Raw genomic sequence first — 23,899 nt, 5'->3', positions numbered from 1 at the left:
CAGAGGCAGTTTCAGCGCTACTCGTTGAGGTCAATGGCTGGCCGCAGCCCTGCCGAAGGGGAGCGGGGGCGGAGGGGCAGGTGAATGAAATGAGTCCCACAGTCCCGCCCCCTGCCCTGCCGAGCTTTGAGCTGGTCCGTGCGTATGAAACCCTCAAGTCTGATCCGGATCGCCGCACGCGGGTCCAAGGGCGCCAGCGCCGAGCACCGGGGGGAGGGGGGTAGTAGGAGGGTCCCGGGTCCTGGCCGGTGTGTCAGAGCTGGCTAGGGAGAGGCGGGTGCCTTGCTCCTTTAAATCGCGGGAGCTGAGCGCGATCGCCGGCCGCAGGGCTGAGCTCAGGTTGAGGGAGCCCCGGCTGCGGCGGGATTCGCCCCCTCCCCAAAGCTCAGCACGTTGCGGGGACGATGGGTTGAGCAGTCGCTGGCACCGCCTCCCCCGGGCGGCTACTCCGCAGCAGCAGCACCTGGGGACCGCGCCCCTGCCTCGGCAGCTGTGCTTGCCCGGGCCTGGCCCAGTTTGCATTTGCTGCCCTCGCCCCGAGCCGGACGCGGCGATGGCTCGGGGCCCCGGCCGGCTGGCGGCGGCGCCGCGCTGCTGCTGCTCCTGGCGCCCGGCTCGGAGGCCGGCTGCGCCGAGCTGGGGCGCTGCTGCCGGGGCAGAGACCTGGCTTGTGTCAGCAGCGGCTGGAGACCGGACCGATCCCACGGCGCCTGTTACTGCGACGAGGCGTGTCCCCGCACCATGGACTGCTGCCACGACTACCCGCAGGCCTGCCCAGGTGGGTGAGGGCACGGACTGTACCAGCGGGGCTGATCTGGAGAGGCGCCTGCACCCCCAGGTGCCCAGCACTCAGCACCCATAAGTCACTTTGAAAGTGCCAGGCTCCCATAGGTGCTACCTGCCTGTGGGTCTCAGGGTGAGGCAGTGAGCACCCATGTGTCTCCTTGAAGTCTCCCAGTGCGTGTGGGGGGCCAGGAAGAGGTGCCAAGTCCCCTTAGGGTTTGCCCTGGATTTTACTAACTAGGGTTTGTGCTGCTGGGCAGCTCCTGGTCCGATCTGAAAAATGCCCGGTGGCCCGAGGTGTTCGGTAACAGCCTGGGCAACACCTTTCTGGCTTGGGGTAAATGCCTTGCAGTCTCCCTTAGCACCCCCCTCTCTTTTCAGGTGTTTAGAAGTTAAAGGGGTGCCATTAACTGGAAAGTAATCTAGTCTGTTTAAAACAAAAAATGGCTAAAGAGCAGTTTCAGATCCCACACCTGCCCCAAGTTCCCTCTCCCTTTCGGTATGGGGTGGGACCATAATGTGTGTCTGTTTTCAGAAGCCTCGCCTGTTACTGTGTGTAACCTCCCATCCCAGCAACAGAGGGAACTGGCTGTGCAGGAGAAACCCCCAAACAGGCCATCACAAATGCACACAATACACAGACTAGTTTTCTCTCATGTCTTCTAGTTATGGGAACTCTAGGCATTACTTATAACAAGAGTAGGTGAAACTTTCTGAGGCAGCAGTATGATGACACATTTATGATTTGCCTCTAAGATTAGGGTCAACTAACCTTCAGGGCATGTCATGAGGCTGCTCAGGTGAAGTTTATTATTTTAGTGATATGTGTATCACTATAGTATCTGAGCACCTCTACAAGTATTAATTATGTGTCAGAAACTTCTGTGGAATAAGGAAATAATAGCTCCATTTGACAGAGAGGGAAACTGAGGCACAGAGCTTAAATGACTTGCCTAAGGTCATGCGGGAAGTCTGTAACAGAAATGGGGGAAAAAACCCAGATCTCTTGAGTCCCAGTCCTGTGCTTAAATCACAAGATCTGCTTTCCTCTCATTAATGAATTGCTAACTCCAAAACCAGATCCTCTGCTAGTGTAAATTGCTACAGCTCCTCAGAAGTTAGCATGCTCTCAAACTCTGTACGGGTTCAGGCTGGGATGTGAGCAGGCTGGATCCTGAGCCCCAGTCTATGAGCAGTTGTGTTTTCATATTGATGTGCAGTTCAGAATGGCAGGGGAGTGGAGGAAGCAATAAAATGCTTTAGAGCAAAGTGCAAATCTTTAATCAGGGAGGTAACTTTATCCAGAGACTGGTGCAATCACCTGCCTGTTTCCCACAAGCAATTTCCTCAGAGTCAGATGCACACACAGGTAGTATTCTTAGGTGTCCTAGTCACGGTCTCCATATTTTTCCTTAGTTTGGCTTGGCTCTAACAAAGTTTTGCAAACATTTCCGTGATCTCTTGGGAGCGCTACTTTGAGGGAAAATTCCCTGTGGGAAATTACTTCATTTAATTATTTTTAAATTGAATTTAGTGTTGGTGAAAGGGGCTGGATTGGCAGTTCTGGAGACTGAAAACTCCTGTGTACCCAACATGCACAGCATGAATTGCAACAATGTAAACGACATCTGCATTGTCTCAGCCCTGACCTAAAGGGATTAACTCCAGGGATGAGAGAAGAGCTCAGTCACTTTTCCGACTTGGCTCCTCTGGGCTGAGGCTGCCAGTGAGGGGGTCTGTCCTGTTGGTGCTAGATGTCAGGATGGCTTTTAGTGGTGTGGACACAGGCCCACTGGGAACTGAACTGTTTCACATGTGGGGAATGTTTGAAATATAGACACATCATGATTCCCAGTGACTGTGCCCTAGGGCGGGGGTTCTCACAATTTTTTTGGTGGCCTCAGAGTGCTTTGCATGTTCTTGTCTCTTTTTTTATTGTTTCTTTTTTTTTTTGTGAAAGTGGTTGTCTGTACGACAATTCTGAAGTAAATTTAAAAATGCTTTGACATAATAGAACTCCAAATAATAATGATAAAACATATCTGCAAATAGGTCCACATTTTTTATTTCAGAAAGACAAATATTAATCCAGTCCAGTAATAATGATATGAACAACAAACCTAATCCTATTATTCTATGTTAGAAATACAGTATGATAAAAGTTCTGGGTATTACCACATCCATTGTATAGATCAGATTAATTGCAAAAACTCAGCAGCTCTTTGAAAGGAAAGTCTGCAGGATCTTGGGTCTCCTGTGAAATTAGAAGAGACGCTTCGAGGTTAGCATCAGTGAGGCAGTTTCAGTACTTGTTTTTCAGGAAATGAAGTGCATTGAATGCCTTCTCAGGCAGCACAGTGGTAGAAAACAGGGACAAGCAAAGCAACTTTAGCTATGGGCTTGGAGGTGTCCTCAAAAAGGTACACGTTATTCCAGAGCTCCTGTACTGTACCACCAGGCTGACTGAAGTATGTTTTCGTTCTTGAATCATTGCACACTTTCAGCATAAGGGATTTGAGATTCCTTAAGTCCAAAGAGTCAAAGGAAGCTAATTTGTCTTGAAAGGCAGTTAGTTTGTTTGCAGCCAAAAAAGCTGAACCAGAGTTGTTGAATGGGTCAGTCAGAAAGGTGTACTGATGGAAAAAGTTTCCCTCACTGAAACACTTTTCAAGATCCTCCAGCAGGATACTCGGCTGTAACTGAATACCTAAGCTGACTTTTTGCTTTACATTTTCATCCTGACAGCTGAGAAACTGACTAAGCTCATGGTTTTTAAAAACAAAAACAAAACCGGAAAAGTCCCGTTCCTCTTGTAGGTGCTGGACGATGTCGGTGATTGTCATTCTAAATGTATTAATTATTTCAATGGTATCAGATATTGTTAGCTGAGGTTTCTGAAGCTCCAGGTTCAGAGAAGCAAGCTTTGGTAAAAACTCTTTCAAAAAGAGCAGGTAACCATGTACTTCTGGATCTTACAGCTTTTGGGACAGTTCTGGTGAAACTTTTATTCAAAACCTTGGGGAGCTCTTCTGAGAGCTCAAACAGCCTCTGTACACTGTCACTGAGCCAGTGGACTGGATTGTAATTCAGCAGCACCTTGTGTGTTTCACACCAGTGGGGGGGGGGCTCTGTATTTTATTTAATTTTAAATGAAGCTTCTTAAACATTTAAAAAACCTTATTTACTTTACACAGGGCAATAGTTTAGTTCTCTTATAGACTTATAGAAGAGACCTTCTAAGAACGTTAAAACGTATTACTGGCACGCGAAACTTAAATTAGAGTGAATGAATGAAGACTCGGCACACCATTTCTGAAAGGTTGCCGACCCCTGGTTTAGAACATCTTCATTAAAGTGCTACAGCAGTGCAGTTGTACCAGTGCAGTTGCACCACTGCAGAATTTTAAGGGTAGACCTGCTGCTGATGTCCTTGGTTAAAGGAACTGCAGAGCAAGGGGAGGGGGGGTGAAACTAACAAAATAACCTCTCACTCCCCTTACCTTAAAAAAATAAAAAATGAAATAAAATCTTACTTTTCTTAGTTTAGAACTATCAAGTCATATCTTCCCTGAAAGCCTCCTTGGAAGACTAGGTAACTGAAGTGGAAGAGTTAGCCCTCAGCTGAAGAGACTGGGGGTTGAATTATTAACCAGGCGAACTTTCTTCCCAATTGTATGCCAGGTATTGGAATTAACAAAAACCTAATTAGAGAGAGAAGATGGATGAGGTTTTTTTTTTTTTTTGTTTGTTTGTTTTTATTGGACCAATTTCTGTTGGTGAAAGAGGCCTGCTTTCAGGCTGCTCAGTTTCTGCAGGACTGGGAAAGCTGGTACTGAGTTACCCTAAATAGAATTAACTGCCTGCTTCACTTTGAACACCTCTGCACTCATAGGACACAGAGGATTAGTGGGTTAGAGATTGCCATAATGAGTCATAAATCCAGTGTCTTTATTAAGACCGTGGTTTTTAGTGTCTAACAAAGTCATGAATTTAAGCTCCCGGGCTTATCTTTTGAAGATGTGGCACAGGTTTCCTTTGAGGACAAGGACTGAGAGGTCACATGTGAAGTGATCATGTTGTGATAAGTGTTCACCCACAGATGGCATGATATTTGTGTGTCTTGTCGTTTTTCTCGGAGAGCTCATTTGAGAGTGTAGTGATTCTGACTTTGCCCACATAGGTGGTGGTAGGACATTTAGTGTACTGGGTAAGGTGTTGTGATAGGCATGGATAGGACTGACGGATCTTGAAAGGCATGTTGAGGGGGTGGGGGTGGGAGGGGTGTTGTCTGTAGGTTATGCATCTCCTCTTCTTCTGGCAAGGGTGGTGAACTTTGAGACGCTTGCTTATGATGATCTTGCAAGGTTGGGGGGTTGTTTGAAGACCACAAGAGGGGCTTTGGGAAGGGTTTCTTTCAGGATGTAGTCCCCATCCAAAAATCCCATAATTGTGAATCCTGTTTCCTCTGTTAGGTTTCACTCCCAGTGGTGGTTGGATTGAGCAGCAGTCAGGAATAGCTGATTTTATGTATGTATGTTTTTTTGAAAAATCCAATAATTTGGCTGTGCAATACTTGATGTATGTAACCATGTGATTCCTTTACTGTTTGTCTCCTATTGAGTGTCAGTCATTGAGTCTTGTTCACAACCTAATCTGAAACTCTTGGGTTGGAGCACTGTTTTTTTTTGTTTTTTTGTTTTTTTGTTTTTCCCCTGAAGTGTTTTATATACCACCTAACGTAATGGACCCTTGAACATGATTGAAGCCTTCAGGCATTACTGTAATCCAAATAACCCTTTACTTGTTATATAATGCTCCTTCTAGTTTCCCAGTTGTCTAGAGAGTCTTCCAAGAAAACAAGGAATGGTAACAGCCAAATTTCTCATGTATAAAACTAGCAGGAAAAAAAATCTTTTCATGCATTGTACCTAAACCAAAAACGCAAGTACAATTTTCCCTCTTTGTAGGTCACTTTTGCAAAAGCTGCCAAAATTTTCAGCAAACCACCTGTTATGAATAGTGCTTATTGTGATGTATAAATGAATGATGGTATTTTGAAACAGTACCATCTAGTGGTGTATTGTAGGTATAACAATGTACTAGCCACTGAATTATGTCCAAAAATACATAGAATCATAGATTATTAGGGATGGAAGGGACCTCAAGAGATCATCTAGTCCAACCCCCTGCTCAGAGTGGGACCAATCCCCAAATGGCCCTTCAGGGATTGAACTCACAACGCTGGGTTTAGCAGGCCACTGCTCAAACCTCTGAGCTACGCGGTCATTTTCTGTACAGAAATAACTTGGAGGAAAAGATATTAGTAATGGTTTATTTGTACTGGATGCAAGGAACTCAAATGTATTTGATATTGAATCGTATCTCTAGACTGTTTCAAATTATTTTTCCTCACTACAGATTTACTTTATCCAAGTAATATTACAATGAAATATTTCAAGTATGGTATTAATACCTGAAGCCAAACTTGGCTGAAAGAGCAGGCGATTTCAAAGAGGATTCATTAGAGGATTAATGTTGGCCATTGTACAAGCCAATAAGCATTTAGGGTTTATTGCTGCATCTTCGGAACAGCATCTTATTTAGCTCATTAATGCCAATTACTGATATCGACGTATGGTTACAAAAATGAAATGTTCAGATTTGTTTATATTCTGGATGATGCCACGTTGGTGTGTGTGTGTGTGTGGTTGTGGTGTTTTTTTAACCTTTTCAAAGGGAATGGGAACGTCCCCAAACATACTGAAGACAGTATGAGCAGCAGTTTCAAATGAAGTTAATTCTGTAACTAGAGATTATCTGTGTGTTACTGGAGAAGAAATGGAGGCATTGTGACTAGTTTGAGGCTACGTGGCAAGTGCCCAGTGTTGTAAGGTGTTGAACACCCTGAACTCTTCATTGATTTGAATTGGAGATGAGACAGTTGTTACCGCTCAAGATTGGGCCCCAACTTCAAGGCAGAGCTGGGATTAGATCTCAGGAGTTCTTTGCATTTGAACCTCCCAGGTCAGAGTCTGCCATCCATATTCATTTGAAGTAGTACTTTATGCCCCAAGTGGTCACAGTGATTTCAGTGGGGGATACTCCCGGAGTACTACTCTTGGTGAGCATGCATCCTACAGACTCTGGCCCTAAACTAGGAGACTGCATAGCTAAGTGCTATAGATTCACAGTGAATGGGACTGAAGCTGAATGGGAACATCTGGACACAGGAATGATTATCACCAGCAGAGAGAAGCAACTGTCTGGGAAGTCCAATGGAAAGTCAGGTTCTGTCAATAGAACATGTGCTGTTGTAGCACAGTATGGCTTTCTACACGGTTTCTACGTAGGTGTTTGTAGAAAGCTGCCTCAGAACCTGAGGAAGGTGGATGGAGAGTGGATAGGATGATTCTGGATTATAAAGTATGAACCTGAACTTTCTAAAATAGGAAACCAGGATGAAACTGAAACAGAGTAAACTCCCAGACAATCTGGGCAGTGAATGTCCCAGTTACTATTCTCAGTCGAGCAAGGAAGACTTGAAGTTGGAGGGAGTGATGATTATAGACAGAATGTGAGGTAGCCTGCACATCCCAGACAGAAAAGAATTACTGCACAGAATGGCTGGCAATAGAAAGCTGCTGGGAAAGCCATCCAGAGGCCTGTCTGGAAAAGCAGAGATGCCAAAATGACCAAGGCTGAAATACTGGCTTCCTTTCCTGCTGCTTCAGGTGCAGAATAGTCTGGTGTGTGTCAAATACACTGGGATGAAATAGGAGGACTGCAAGGATATTTTTGGGGGCTGTTCATGAAACACTGTATAATACACTGATTTTCTTCTGCAGGGTCTGAGTTTACATCAGGATCATCCTGGGGGGTATTAGTGCAACAAACCGATGCTCAATCTAGCACTGATGTTGCTGCTCTCCTACGTAATGGCTCAGTCCTGTGAGGTGCTGCGTGTCCGTTGTCTTTAATGGGACATGAAGGCTCTTAGCCCCTTATAGAACCATCGGGGCAGATGCTGATTGTGTCTCTTAATGATATTGGGAGTTTAAACCTCAGAACATAATTTTGACAGGTTAGAGCCCTGTCCAGGAAGATGGGGGCCAGGGTGGACCTGATGAGGGATTTATGTAATGATGCATTGTCTGCTCTGGTCTAATGATCTGCAGTGGATCCTTCTGTGAGGAATAAAATCATCATAACACATTGCATAGTGCCACTTGTTCTTGGGGCTCTTAAGTGGCAACCTCAGCAGAGTCAAGCTTGAAAGGGGAGTGGTGGCTGAAAATGAGGTGGGGATGAGGAATCTGATTTCAAACTATGGAGGTGCTGAAAAAATTAGCATCAGGTAAGCAAAAAAAGGGAGGGGGAGTAATCTAGTGAGCAGAGCATGGGAACTGGACTTGGGACGTGTTCCTGACTGATGTGAACTTGGTGGAGTGGGAAGAGGCGGAGATGGGGTGGGGCATTGGGGGAAGGGGTGGAGTGGGGATCAAGCACCTCAGGGGAAATGAGAGAGTCAACACCTGTGGTCAGTACCATAGCCCCATTTTACAGATGGGGAAGCTGAGGCTCAGAGAGGGAGAGATGGCTGGCTCAGGGTCACACAGCTGGCTTGAGGCAGAGCTGGGAATAGAACTCAGGACTCCTGAGTCCCAATCCAGAGCTACGTCCTGCCTCTGAGGATCTCAAATTACTCTACAAATGTTGATGAATTTTTATCTCAAAGCAGCTTTTGGGATGAGGATGCACCTCAAAGCAGCTCATGGGATGCACTGTTCATTGTCATCTCACTCTTACCTTGTACCCCCTGGTCTGTCTGACTGTATCTGCCTGTCGTCTCTTGTCTTAGATGGTAAGCTCTTTGGGATAGGTGCCATCTCTTTACTGTGTATTTCTACAGCACTTAGCAAGCTCTCAGGCCAGATTGGGGTCGGTAGGTGCTATTACAGTACAAATAAATGATTATAATATTTATTCCTATCTCAGATGAGGAAACTGAAGCACAGAGATGCAATGACTTGCCCAAGGTCACATAGGGAAACTTGTGGCAGAGCCAGCCAGGGATAGGAAACCAGTTCTCCCAACACTCAGTCTTACACTCTAATCACTCAACAAAACTATCTCCAATACCCTGATGGACGACTACTGCTTCTTTTTTTTTTTTTTTTTTTTTTTTTTTTAAATGTTCCCCCTGCTACTTAGTCCTGTAGCTATTTCAGCTTGTGGTTCCCAGGTAGCCTATGGCAGTGGTCCTCAACCAGGAGTCCGGGGGATTCTGGGGGGCTGCAAGCATGTTTCAGGAGGGTCTGCCAAGCAGGGCCTGGATTAGACTCACTGGGGCCCAGGGCAGAAAGTCAGCACCCTGAGCCCTACCACCTGGGGCGGAAGACAAAGCCTGAGCAATGTAGCTTTGTGGGGCACCCTGTGGCATGGGGCCATGAGCAGTTGCCATGCTTGGTACCCCCTAAGGCCAGCCCTGCCTTTTATATGGAGAAATACAGTTGTTGTGGCACAGGTGGGCCATGGACTTCTTATAGCATGTTGGGGGAGAGGGGGAACCTCAGAAAGAAAAAGGATGAGAACCCCTGGCCTATGGGGCAGTTTGAGGACCATGCACTCATTCAGTTGATAGGACCAATGCCCCAGAGTTCTGTTCTAGTCCAAAGTTTGCTTGATGCCTGAATGAAACTACCACCCAGTTGGATGAAAGGCCCTGGGAAGATGGAACCGTTGGTGGTTCTCTGTAAATATTTCCCGAATTAGCAGTAACAGAGGCAGCAAAAACATAAGCATGCACTGAATAAACTCAGAAATGCTGCAAGTTCTAAATATTATTGTAATGCTTGTGTTACTAGAACAAGGCCCAGTGACCCCATTCCAGGGACAGATTTCACAGACTTCTCTATCATGTTTGCTCTGGTGACTGAAAAGGGTAAGGAGGGAGTCTTTATTTGAAATCTAAAATATTATTCTGGGTAAATTTACCTTTGTGTGTGTACAGACCACTTGACCATAAAAACAGGCATAACCGTTTTACAGCATTGCTTCCTAACACAGACCAGCCTGAGTTGTTGAAACTTCGTCCAGGGTCAAGTAATTTCCAGCGATGAGAGCATGGAGCCTTCCACTGAAACCGTTGGGAAGTGCTCTGTGTGTGACCGACTATGGCAGGCAGTCTTGGTTGGCTGCAAACTCAGCATCCCGCAGCTTTGGTCAGGGGAAGGTTCTTGTGTGTGAACAATTTCTGCAGCCTACATTGTTGTTTCTCACCCCACTCTCAGAGGTCACCTGTGCTGTATCCGAGTGGAGTGACTGGAGTGGCTGTGCAGAGCCTTGCCAGGCAACGTATCGAGTTCGGAGGAGACACGTTGTGCAGGAGCCTAGAAATGGAGGCGAGGCGTGTCCTCCTCTGGAGGAGAAGGCTGGCTGTGTGGAGTATTGGAACCAGGAAGGAGCTGAGTGCAAACAGTCCCTTAGTAAGTGCATTGAAAACGCAACCTCTTGGGCACACGGCTGAGTCCTGGGCTGAAGAGGGCTTGTCTGAATCCAGGGGTCTGGCCACTAAACCTTCTTTACAGTGTTTGTTGGCTGGAGTTATTTGCAGATAAAGCCTTTGGGCCCAATTCTGCTCTGTTACACCAGTGTAAATTTGGAGTTGCTCCAGTGAAGTCAGTAGAGTTACCCTGGATTTATGCCAGCATTACTGAGAACCGAATTTAACCTTTTATATGGGGTTCGTGGGCATCCTTTCTGGGACCTTTATTTTAATTTGTACATGCTGTTTAGTGTAAATCTGGTATGTTTCAAAAGTAAAACACCAGGAGTCTGATTCCGATCTCACTTGTGAGTATAAATCTGGAGTAATTCCTGTGAAGTCGGTTGAGGAAAATTCTTATAAGTAGGAGGGAAAACTTGGCCTTAGGAGGTGCTGAGCAGTGGTTTTATAAATCAGCTGCAAAAGTCATGGAGGAATGGCACCCATCAGAGGCAAAGTATCATCTTTCCTCACTCAGTTTCTCTTGTATGCCAGTTTCTGATGTAAATCTGGAGTAAAGGCTGACTTGATCTTGAATACATTGATTTTCTATGAGTGTAACTCCGCTGACTACTGATTGATTTTTTTTTTTTAATTTATTTATTTTGCTGATGTCTCTGGAACAGGAGTTTGGCTTTGGCTTCTTTACTAGTGTGATTTAATAGTTCGGGTTTATTTTAAATCAGCTTTCTCAAACATGCTGAGAGTTGCTATTAAATTAACCATGATTTTGTTCTCCATTGGTTGGCACTGCTCTGATAAAAAGCAGTAAAAGGAGATGAATATAAATTTATCTCCAATCAAATGCTGGATATTCAATGATAATATGGAATTGTCTTTGATTTCTTTCCAAAGTAAAAATTATGTGCCATTAAAGACCATCAGAGCCCCAATCTTTATTGTTTGACAGGCACAAGTGGCCTCAGTGGAGTAGTGTCACTTACCATGCATGCTATTTCCCTTTGTGCACAGTTCCAGCATTAATAACTACAGGAGGTTATGGGAATGCAAGGAAAAAGAGAGCTGCGTCCAGTGAAAATGAAAGATCAGGGTAAGTAGGGGGCTGCAGTGTAATCACGCTTCACACAGCTTTTCTCATTGGCTTCAGCATGTGCAGGATTGCACCCAGGGTCTTGTCTTAGAGCAAATGTTCAACAGGATGAAGACCTCTAGACTGTCTACATGGCGTGTTAAGCCTGGCCTCTGACTCAGGTTTGAGCCCAAACTCCCCTTCTGTCCACATACAAATCATGACCCGAGTCCTATGACCTGGCTGGAGGGGGGGCGGGCGGGTCAAAACCCAACTTCCTCTGTGAAATTTTGCAATGTGGCCACAGGTCAAACCAAAGACCCAAGTCAGAAGGTCCAGGTAGTTCAGTATGGATTCATTAGCATGGTTGCAAGACCCAGGTTCAGTAAGGGTGAACCCAGGTTTACAATTTAGTGTGGAAGCTAAAGTTCAGGTTTGGAAACACCGAATCTACAAGTCCAGATCCCACAAACCCTTAAAGCCTGATTCCAGTGTAGCACAAACTTCACAAAATAAAGGGCTTGACTCTCTGTTTGGGGACATCAGTGTAAATCAGGAGTAACCCCACTGAGGTCAGCGGGACTCCACGGATGTAAAGCTGGCGTGATGGGGAGAGCTGAATTGTAGTTGTTGCTATTTAGCATCCCATAATCAAAGCACAGTCATTTCAGCCTGTTCCCTTGACCTACTTCTCTCTGGGTCCGGTGCCCTTTTCTCCCATCTTCATGTGCTGGGCTTGCTGGCAGGGTGGCTCTGTCTCGTTGTGCTCTTTGCTGTTTATGTTTTACCATGAATAGATTTCCAGCATAGACCATGGCCTAAATAGTCAGAAAAATGTGTGTGTATGCACTAGTACTGTCATGGTACTTAGAATAAATCACTCACGTAGGAATGTCTTATCTCAACTGTATAGGCCCTTGATGCCTGTTAATTGCTGTCAAAGAGGAGTGCATTTATGGACCCCCTGTTTTTATCCTGTGTGTATCTTAGTTTTTCTTAATTGTTTACAGTTGATCTTCAGCTTTGTAATAGTGACAGCCATTTGGGCTACAGTGTGAACCGTAGTTAGCTCAAGCTTTCCCTTTAATGCTGAGGATAAGGAGGCTCCAGCTCCAGCATGCTGGGAGCTGTAGTCTCTGTGGGCAGAACCTCTGTATTAAACATGAAGCCAGGTGCAGCCGGCTCCGTTTTATGAAAATTAGCTTTGCCCTTTGGGCTCCTGGTAAATTGCCCTATTGGGTAGCAGCAGAGCAGAGTCTGGGCATCCTTGCTGTGTAGGAGGCAGGTTATTGTACTGGTTGGCTCGATTGCATCAGGAGCTGGAGGGAGATCGAGCTGATGGGCTTGGCTCCCTTAAGCTCTTGCTGCACATTTTCCTCCAGTGTCACCATTACACAGTGCGGGTACTGGCAAGCATCAAGGTTCTGCATGTGGCTCTCATGTGCACTTTAAATCCTGTGAGAGACAGATGTTCAAGTGCTGATCAGTCGCCAGGCTGGGGTTCTCAACATAGCCACGAATTTGGCAAACGTTCCTCCTTTACGCTCACCGTAAAGAACTAAAATCTGTCAGGGTGCTGACTTTGCCTTGTCTCTCTGCTTCTCATCCCCGTAGGGGCTACTTTTGCTGTTGCAGACCCATGTAGCAGATCGCTAAGAGGGATTGCTGTGTGTTTTCTTGTCTCCTGCCTTACTCGGTTTTTCAGGCTGGTGATTCTCTGTGACATCTTATTTCAAGCTCCTGTGGAGGGGTTTTCTTTGTTGTCACCTGCCATTCTGTAAGTGTCACAGGGAGGATATTGGTACCTCTGGCACCCTACGGCAGCTGTGCACTTGCTGGTTCCGCACCCTCATGCTCGCACAAGTTTCCATAATGTGCATACATCCATCACCCTCATTTAAGCTTCTGCAGGGAAAGCTTCTGCTTGTGCACAGGGCCGGCTCCAGGCACCAGCTTCCCAAGCAGGTGCTTGGGATGGCAATCTGCAAGGGGCGGCAGTCCCTGTGTGTTTGCCCCCAAGCAGCACGCGAATTGCCGCCGGGGAGGGCAGGAGCAGTCTGTATGCCATTAGGGCAGCTTGTGCGTTTCCGCGGCGGCGTTTCCACGGCAGCTTCTATGTCCACTTGTTCACGGCAGTGCAGCTTCTGTCTTCAGCCACCATGGAAACGCGCGAGCCGCCCTAAGAGCACACGGACTGCCCCTGCCTTCCGCAGTGGCAATTCGGTGCTCTGCTTGGGGTGGCAAAAACAGTAGAGCTGGCCCTGCTTGTGCAAAATCCCATTCTGTGATATATTTGCAGACAGTTACTGCCACCTCCTCACACTTCCATTCTCCTCGCTGAACAAGGCCAGTGCTTAGCCTTTCCTCTAAGGTTTGGTTAAAAACACCAGTACAGCATGATCTGAGCATGGCACAAATAGAGTGCTAAGTCTCACTGTTAGCCTGATAATCCTCATCAAAAAGATGGCAGCTTCACCCCACTTCAAAGCAAGTACATTGCCATAGAAAGACCTCCAATTACTTGAGAGTTGGGTGCTGTTGTGAATTATTCTACAAGACATGTCTTAGTCTCCTATGAAGAATTACCGTTAATAATCAAAACTAAGCACTGGGGGCAGTACGGTCCCGTGAACAATGCAGTCAACAGACATCAGCTCTATTCCTGGAGCATCATTTACTTGCTGTGTACCTCAGTTTCCCTACTTGTAAAAGGGACATCCGCGATATTTACCCTCCTTTTTGAGAAGCACTTTGGTATCTGTAGGTTGAAAGCACCTATGTTAGAGCTGAGTGCTGCTATTCAATCTAACTTGTCAGAGTAAATGCACACAGTGTGTTTTGTGATGCATTTCCCCTCTTTTAAGAAATGATCTTTGTTCACCCAGTCTGCTCTGGGTCGCTCGGTCACTGGTAGGTTTGTAACGCAGCCGTTCAGCTATCTGAGACTGTCATTTCTGCTGCAGGTATTGTGTCGAATTCCAGATCACAACCATCACGGAAGGCTGTTTGCAGGGGAGCGGTTCCTATACTCAGTGGACGCGATATCTCAGCGAGGGGCACATGGTCTGCGTGGAGTGCCAGCACCCAGCCCTGGATTCCAGGAGTCTGCATTGCTATGGGGATGGCAGTGGAAGTGATAAGTAAGAGCCCTGAATCCTGCCTTGTTCATGTCTCTTCAGATTGGATTTTTATATTCCTCTCCATTGAGCTGCTTGGAGAGTTTAATAATACCCTGTGCTCACCTCTCGCTTTACATCTTCAGAGCCCTGTACATATATTAAGTAATCCTCACTGCACACTAGGTGTTAGGTAGGTGATATTATAATCATTATTTGTCAGAGAGAGAGACTGAGATGAAAGGTCTTGGCCAAGGTTGCATGCTAAGCCAGTGGCGGAGCCAGCATGGGAACTCAGGACCTCCTGTGATTAGTCCGCTAAATCTCACTACCTCCTAATTTAAGTAGCACAGTCATGATTTTTTTTTTTTTTAAAGGCTCTCCTGTCATCTGACCAATGTCCCATGGCCAGCAAATAAAACCAAATCTATGTGCAGGCTGGCACTGGTTAGAACAACCATTTACTTCATTTGAGTGGACCTGTGGCTCATCTAGATCTGTACTGTTTCCCCAAGAGACCCTAACTGGGTGGTTCAGAATAGTGTGTTTCTCCCTGACCCCAGACACTGGTGCTGAGGACTGGTAGCCAGTGTAACTGGAGATCAAAACAAATCTTTGCATTATCGCACCTTTCACCCAGGAATCTCAAATTGCTTCTGTAGGCATTAATCACACTGTACAGGTGGGCCAAAGGAGAAGAGGAAGAACTTGCCTGTGGCCACACAGCAAGTCAGTGGAGGAATAGAGTCCTGATTTGCCAGTGCCCTGCTGTAGCCACTAGACACCACTGCCCCTCCACTTTTCTCTCACACAGTTCCCTTCCTAGTTACGTCTGTGTAACAGGTGGAATTTAATTTGTTTTTAACATATTTAAAAACCCATTGTGGAACTGCAGGGCAATCCAGCACTGAAAATGACTGTGTGGCAGGGCTGTAGGTGTTTGCTTGTAGCTAACTTTAATATTGAAATGAATAGCTCTGTTTTTAAATACTAACCATAAACAAGGATTATGAGGCTTGAAAACATGCTATATATTACACACCCCTACCGCAGCCAGTAATAGCCTTTTTAGGTAGATGCTGCCCATGGCTTTTAATGAGAACAAGTCATGTTGGATTCTTTTCCTCCCACTCTTTCCCCTGCTTCAGTATGAAAGTTGCAAAGATCTTTAGATAAAGAGCAGCGAACCCAACTGATGTGGTCAGCAGAACTAAAAAGTGTAATAGCTATTTTGTTGGAAATCCTGGAGCCGAAGAAGAGCATCGGACTAGGTGAAATGAAAATATCTGCAGCCCAGTTTCCTTCCCAGCGGTGTGGAAAGAGACTCTTCCTCATTTACCAAACTGTCTGGTGAATAACATCATCTACATTCAGAGCTTTATAGAACTGAGTGACATTTTTTTGAACAGTTTATTCACGAAAAAATGCAGGTTTGTATTGACTGGAACTATTTGCGCATTTGGGTCAAAGTCAGTAAAGAGTTTTGCCTGGGGGGAGGAAATTCCAAAAAGCTAAAATGTTTTTTCAATACTTTCGAAATGAAACGCTTTGACTTTTCAAACTACATTTTGCTTAGAAATTTAGCGCCTTTTTATTTAAAAAAGCCACCTGAAAACAAAAGAAGCAAAACAAACCCTAAAAGTCATTTTGGATTGTACTAAAATGACCCAAAACAAATTTTTTGTTTAACTGATTTTTTGGGGCGGGGGGGAAGATGGTCATTCACTCAGCTTTAACACTTCAGTGTATAGGGCAAGAAAAACGGCATTGTCTCTGTTAAAAATAGTAATCTCTGATGGCAACCTGGAGAACTGGCGAGCTTAGGGCAGAGTTAACAGAATATGGAGTGAAATTCTAGCTGCATTGAAGCCAGTGGGAGTGTCGCTGTTGACTTGAATGGAGTCAAGATTTCACCCATGGTGCCTTTCATCTCTAAGGAGCTGGCTCGAATCCTTTCGAGTTCAGCAGAGATGGAATTTGTTCACATCTGTTTGCTGGATAGTGGTGTATGTGAGATGAGTTGCTGAGCTAATTCACTTCCCAGTTTTTCATGCACCTGGAAATGGAACAGGTTATAAAACATAGTGAACTTGACCAGTCTGACTTCCAAGCTGAATCAAATAAGTCTCATGGGAATTGGCACCAGTTGGCCATCTTGTCAAGGAGTCCAAGGGTTGAATGGGGTTTGGACAGTGAATCCCTCTTGCAGCACTAGAGATGGTCCTTCCAGATAGCACTGGGGCCAGATGGGGGAAGCTTACACTGCTGCTGCCTATGTCACATCTGTTTTGGGGATAGCCTTCTGGGTTGTCAATCCGGCACCTTCCACCAGCCCTAACATCACTTAGGTTATGTCTTTGCTGCAGAGGGATCCCAGAGCTCTGACTCACTGGAGGCAGAGGACCCTGGAGCCCCACCAGCAGTGGGTGCTGAGCCCACCATCTCATTTTGTCAGGGATATTTTTAGTGAATGTCAGGGACGGGTCATGGGCTCTGTGAATTTTTGTTTATTGCCCGTGACCCATCCCTGACGTTCACTAAAATTATCCATGACAAAATCTTAACCTTAATCATGGGCTTTGAGCGAATGGGCTTTCTGAACGGTGCTGGGGTCGCTGATGGCACACATGCCCGTTGTCTGCCTCCACCCAGTGCACATGAGTATGTAAACCAGAAAGGACCCTACTCAATCGTTACGCAGGCCTTGCTTGACCATGGATAGAGGCTCATGGGCACCAGTGTGGGACACACCAGCAGGGTGCACGATGCCAGGTTATTCTGGTGATCTTTCGTTTTCAAATTTGGACAAGGTGGGACTTTGTTTTGGTTCAATGTAGCTCAGTGAGGTGTCCGTGCCTAATGTTGGGAGCCTACCTTCTACTGCCCTGGTTCATGAAGCCCTACTCTGATGTGAGAGCACCTGGCACAAGAAAGCTTAATTAGCAGTTTCAGGCTGGTGGTGGAATGTGCAGTTGGCCAACTGAAGGCAAGATGGCGCAGCCTACAAGTCCATTGGGATGCCATTAGGTATAACACTATTCCTGTTATGGGGATGGGGGGCACGCTATGCACTGCAGAGTTATGATGAAGAGACTAATGAATAGGAAACTATGTAGAGATTTAAAAAAAAAATAAAATGAATTCACCTTTAATAATCTAAAGGCAAGGCACTGCCCTAGCCCTTAACAAGGCAAACCTTCTGTGATGAAATCCTTAATGGAATCTTAATGGGTTGATTACCCCTGATAAATTAAAATCCTTGAGTGATTAGAATAATCCCAGCCTTCGCAGTCATCTTGTTTCCGTTCATTTCATTCCTTGACTCCCCATCACCTCAATCCTTTCATCTCCCACCGCAACTCCCCCTGCTGTTTGAAAGCAAAGAGAATTCCCCACAAGTTTCTGAGCCATTTTAGCTTTTACTTCAGGGTAAGAGATTTTGTTGGTTCTTTTGTTCCTTTCAACTGGATTTGTGTGGCCTTACCTTCTTGAGGAGGCAATGGGGCTTGGATCTCTTCTGGGGTGGTGGGAAGTATTTTTATGATTCACACATTAGATGATAGCTCTTCCTAAAGCTACCACGAAATGTTGTGCAACTTATGGGAGCCAGTTTTATTGATTTCTCTAATTGCTGTCCTGTGTGCGATTCACAGTATTTGGTGGTGGAGCTGAGATCTGTTTGGAATGTCTTATATGGGCATGTCTTAGCACTGCGCTGGTGCATGATGTTCCCTTTTCACTTCCTTCCAGAAACAGGCTTTAAGGACTGGCCAAGCGGGATGGAGGCAGGGATGGCATGTGAGGGGGGGGCATATGGAGCTGGTCAGCCGTAATCTCTGAGAAGGAAGGGGGAGCAGGTGGGATGGGAGAAACACGTGTGTTGGAGGGCATTGTCGCTCCAGTAGAGTAGCTAGACATATCAGAGTATCGACTGAGTTTTGAAACATTTAGGGGAGCTCTTGTCCTGCTAAACTCCTCAGGCCAGAATCTGTGAGCCTGTGTGATGCAGGCAGCAGCAGTTGGCACGGGCTGGGATACAGCTTTGCAGTATTAGTGAGCACTTGGCTAGATCTAAGTAGAACTCTCATCCTGTACACCCAACCTCCCTTCCCCACAAAGTACACTGGTTTCAGTCTTTAGCCTATGTAACCATTCCAGTTATGCTAATAGGATAAATTAATCTATTTTCTGGTGATCATGCAGGCTGAACTATCTGCCATTCCTAGAAGGGGGTCACTGCAGCTCCTGGCTGAGGTACTGCGAGGGAAGCATGTGCAGCTGGTGCCTGGGTCACACCCATCCCATCTCAACACTTCAGTCCTCTAGCGGTGTCGGTTTGACAGCTGGCACCAGCATTTAATTCACTACTTGTTCCCAGAGTGATTATCAGGAAGTAAAACTTCAGAGAGAGAGTTTAAAATAAATTCAGCAGTGGTGTTGTACTTTTGAATATTTCCTGTCTCTCTCTCAGCCTAGCCTGGTGCAATTCAAGCATTTGAGTAGCCAGTGCAGACTAACAGGAGATTCTGAAGGCTGCCTGTGTAACCCATTAGCGAGTGGTTCCTTCTCCATGCCTGACCTGCAGAGAATGTGAATCTGTTAGTCACAGCTAGGGAGCCTTGAGTCTTTGGCTCAAGATGTAGCAGCTCCTGCTTGTAGCTCTGGAGGTGCCCAGTGTGATGGCCAAGTAGCAGACATCACAGAAGTGGGGACAGCTGGGATGCTCCAAGGAGTTTGATTGGCCTCCTTGTTCATGGAAGGGTAAGAGGTAAGAAGCCCAACGTGACAGGGCTGTAAAGTTATCCAGTGATCTTAGGACAGGTGGTGGTGGTTTTGTTTTTTAAATGGTACCAGAGCTCAGAATACTAAGCAACAAGCACTGATGTCTGTGATGAGCATGCGCTACAAACTGCTCTGGAGACCGGTGTCTGTGAGGAGTAGCTGTTCTTTATAGTCTTAAACAAGATGTGGTGATTGCCACCCACAAACAGCTTCACTTGGTACATCCAGATAGGGAAGTGGGGGAACATTCTTCTAAACATAACACAGACTGTGTTTCCTATTGGCAGGGCCAAAGCTGGGAAGTGTACTTTGTTTGAAGGAATCAAGCCTTTTAAAGATAAAGCTGTGGCCCGGGAAGGAGGAGAACCATACATGTGGGACCTATCCATGTATGTAACCTGCTCTGTAATATCTAGGATCTTGATTCTTCCTATGCAAACCCCAGTTCCTTGAAATGACCCAAAGCCAGAAAAGAAAGTGTTTGTTTCATTTCCCTCCGACCATGTGTGATGTATAAAACTGCACCCTGGAGCATGGCACCTCATTTAACCAGCAGCACTGCTATCTCTGTACAATTGGCAGTGATAATTCAGGCTTCTGAGAACGATAAAACAAACAGGAGCAATAGATCATTCTGGCTACTTTGCTGACAGCTCTTGCTGCTGGGGCGAGGACTGGATGAGCAACTGTGCTTTTCCGAAAGGGCCAGGCTGAGACCTGTTGGCATGTGGTAGTGTATGTGTAATGGGAGAAGTTTGCAATGCTGCCGTCCGTGCTGTATCTTTTTCTATGGCTAAATTTCAAACTCCCTGTCTGTCTGGCCAGCACCTTTTGTGCTAACATTAAGGGTACACCTACACAAGAGTGAGGGTGTGATTCCCAGCTCACGTTAGACATACTCTTGCTAGCTCTTCTCAAACTAGCATGTTGAAAATAGCAGCATAGCAAGTGTCGGCACAGGGTAGCTGCACTGCATACAAGCCTTCCTGAACCTTGTGGGCATGTGCTGCCGTGGCTTCGCTGCTGTTTTCAGCCAACTAGCACGAGTATGTCTAATGTGAGCTGGTACTCTCAAACACTACATCTACACATCAGGGTAAGTATTTAAAAACTTGCTTAAAATGGAACATTTCTCTAGTCAGTTCAGGATAAACAAATTCAGTAACTTGCTGGGAACATTCAGAACCTAAGAGAAAATAGTTTAGAAGGTGACGGTGATGTTTCTGCTCTTTTCCTGCCATACAAATAGATCCGTGCTGCATGGCTCTGTGTTGCATAACATACTAGTGCAGTGTCTATGGATGACAGTGAGAGCTCTGCCCAAGGAAAGCTGACAGGATACAGAAGAGACTAGAGCTGGGTGAATTTTTTTTTTTTTTTTTTTTTTTTTTTTTTTTTTTTTTTTTTGCACAAAACTTTTTTTGGCAACACCAAAGTATTTCATGAATTCCTGTAGATTTCACCAAATTGTTTTGGTTTGGAAAAAAACTTAAAAAATCAAAACATTTCATGTTGACATTTTTGAAACAAATATTTTTTGTTTGAAACATTATGTTCCAAAATTTCCTTCAATTTATTAAAAAAACCAAATTAAAAAAAATGCTCAAAATTGAAACACAATATTTTGTTTGAGCTGTAACAATTATTTTATTCTCTCAGCTGCTCAATTACCAGTGATCCAAAAAATCCCTTATTTGTCCAGGTCTAGCAGAGGCTGGTGATCTGCACTGAAGAAGTGAACTTTGCCTGTGGCTTGCAGCTTATCAAATGCTTCAGTACAAGAGGACTGATGTTGATCTTACGTTACACTGCTTTTGCACTGATGTAACCCCATTGGTATCAATAGAGTTGATACTGATTTCACCAGTGTGAGATCAGAATTGGGTCCAGTGGGTGTAGACTGATGTCAGACAGAAGCTTCAGGATTTATTGGCTGATTTCAAACAGTGGCTGGGTGATTGACTATTTCTACAGAGCAGCCAGCTTCCTGCTTACCAGCCTTGCTGGAGCCCCCATTAGTGATGGTGCATTTATGCACTGGGGTACTGTCCTTGAAGGAGTTAATACACTAATCCCTTCCTCCGCACTTTTACTTTGTTCCTCCAGGAATCAGCTGCTGCACTGGCAGGCCATGGGGAATCCCTGGTGCAAAGGAACCTGGAGGAGAGTTCGCCAGCTGGACACTTGCTCCTGTCCTTCCGTTCACAGTTTCTTGTTCATCTAATGCCTCTGAATTGGCCCAGCGCCTCCAAGCCTGAGTCCCATGATTGTGGCTTTGGCACAAAGTTTGAAGTAACAACCCACCGCACCTGCTGATCAGTCAGTAAAGCCCCTCTTGGACTGCTTCAAGGAGGTTGCCACCTGCCAACGTTGAGGCTGAAAACCCCTTCATATCCATCCATGCCCTTGGCTCTCTGAAGAAGACAGGCTGACAAAGCAACTTGAGTCTTTGTCCCCACACTTCCTTCCATGAATGTCCCCTGTGCTTGAGAGCAGCCACCCTGACTGGGGTAGTCAGTCGCCTACTCTACTTCCAAGTCCCTCCTTCCCTAGTGACTTGCCAGCGAGAAGCCACCAAATAAGAGAATTCAAAGAAGAATTAACGTACGTGTATTGTTTAAAAACCTAGCTGAAGTAGCAACAAGAAACATGCAAAATGAGTCCACTCAAACTGCCTCCTCTCCATACAGATAACCCCCTTCCTGGAGGGCACTCCTCCTTTCCTCCAATGCTTTTGTTATTTTATGTTGGGTTCCTGGTCTGATGTAGAGACCAGTGCTGTACCTATTGAAATTTGGGGCAAAGCTCTCATTTACTTCAATGAGAGGAAGTTTGAGTCCTTAGGGACTGATCCTGAAGGGTGCTGAGTGCCTCCTGGGTGTTGCTGGGCACCCTCCACTCCCACTGGGCTGGATCTTGCTTCCATTGAGAGAGATAGTAACTCCTTACTTAACATTGTAGTTATGGTCCTGAAAAGCGAAACGTTGTTAAGCGAATTCAGTTTCCCCATAAGAATTAATGTAAAGGGAGGGAGGGGTTTAGGTTCCAGGGAGGTTTTTTCACTGGACAAGAGACTATATTTTATATGTATACACACACCTACACAATATAAGTTTTAAAAACAATGTAATACTGTACAGAGCAATGATGATTGTGAAGCTTGGTTGAGGTGGAGGAGTCAGAGGGTGGGATATTTCCCAGGGAATGCCTTACTGCTAAATTAACTAGTACTCAGTTGAGCCCTCAAGGGTTAACCCATAGTTGTTAATGTAGCCTCACATTCTACAAGGCAGCAGGAATAGAGGGAGGAGAGACAGCGTGGCAGAGAGAAACAGAGAGACACATAGTGTATGTGTGAGAGACACACATTGCCCCTTTTAAGTATGCTGACCTCACTCTAAGTACATTGCCTTTTTAAGTAGATCAGCAAGCTCCCTCTGTCCTGAGCCCTGTCATGGTCCCATCTCCTCCTACTCTGTGGATGGGGTAAAGGAGTGGGGTGGGAGAGGGTGACACCCTGACATTAGCACCCCTTCTCCCTCTGCCCTACACCCCCTGCACAGTAAGCAGGAGGCTCCTGGGAGCAGCTCCAAGGCAGAGGGCAGGAGCAGCACATGGCAGTGGTGGGAGGGACAGCTGAACTGCCTGGCAATTGATAGCCTGCTAGGTGGCTGCCACACAAGGAATTTAGGGGAGTGGGGAGCTGATTTGGGGGGGGGGCTGCTGGTCCACCCTGGTTCCAAGCCCCCACCAGCTAGCTCCTATGGGCTGCTCTTTCTGCAAGCACTAGACAAAGCAGGTGGTTGCTAAACAACATTATAAGGGAGAATTGTGCAACTTTAAATGAGTGTGTTCCCTGACTGATCAGCAGTGTAATAACAAAACAGCGTTAACCAGGATAATTTTAAATGAGGAGTTACTGTATATTTGTGAGAGTTGTTTGCAAGGGCAGGGCACTGGACTCGATAACTCAAGCACTCCCTTCCAGTCCCATGTTCCTTTGTGCAAAGTTTCCATTTCAGGATCAGACCTGTTGAACTCGATGGGAGTTCAGGGTGCCATGGAGAACGGAGTCCTTTGATTTCAGGCTTCAGGGAGCATGGACCATATTATCTCAGCTATCTGTGAAGTGCCTAGAACATCTTTGAGATGTATAGAAAAAGTAGCCATTTAATGCATATGCACATGGAACTGTTTGAAGTATTTTCTTTATAATTGGTTGAGTTTTGTTGTAACACTTTCCTGTAGTGAATAAAGAGATGCTGGAGACATTCTAATAGTGTTTGTTGATCTGTTTCTATAATGCTGTCATCGAGCAGTTGGCCATTGAGAGCTCAGTCCAGCTAATCTTGCTGTTCACTTCTCTACCACAAGATATAGGGCAAGGATGGATCTCTCAGATATCCAATCCCTAAGCCACTTAGAACTTCCAAAAAAATCCCAAGCACCTTGAATGAATGGCCCCGAGAAGCAGACATGACATTTTACATATGCTTTGTTTTTAGATGTAATTAAGCAAAATAAAAAACTAAATAAAAAGCCCATCTTTCTAGCTTTGTCTTGATAGGATCCCTCATTTGGACAATCAGAGTGGCACCTATATGTGCTAATGCCCATTTGCTGGACGTAAGTAACACAGTATAC

At 45.7% G+C, this 23,899-nt stretch overlaps 1 protein-coding gene across 1 annotated transcript; it reads left to right on the top strand.

Moving 5' to 3' along the window:
• The first annotated feature begins 553 nt into the window (after positions 1-553).
• On the top strand, positions 554-23,523 carry LOC116817339 (somatomedin-B and thrombospondin type-1 domain-containing protein-like). The gene is given in 6 exon segments (XM_075072269.1): positions 554-583; positions 586-778; positions 10,074-10,268; positions 11,300-11,378; positions 14,321-14,497; positions 21,362-23,523. Coding segments are annotated over 6 exon segments (792 nt in total). The 3' UTR covers positions 21,480-23,523.
• The last annotated feature ends 376 nt before the right edge of the window (positions 23,524-23,899 follow it).

The sequence above is a fragment of the Chelonoidis abingdonii genome, chromosome 14, assembly GCF_003597395.2.
Source record: "Chelonoidis abingdonii isolate Lonesome George chromosome 14, CheloAbing_2.0, whole genome shotgun sequence".
In the NCBI taxonomy this organism is placed as follows: domain Eukaryota; kingdom Metazoa; phylum Chordata; order Testudines; family Testudinidae; genus Chelonoidis; species Chelonoidis abingdonii.
This window is presented reverse-complemented; position numbering and strand designations above follow the sequence as displayed.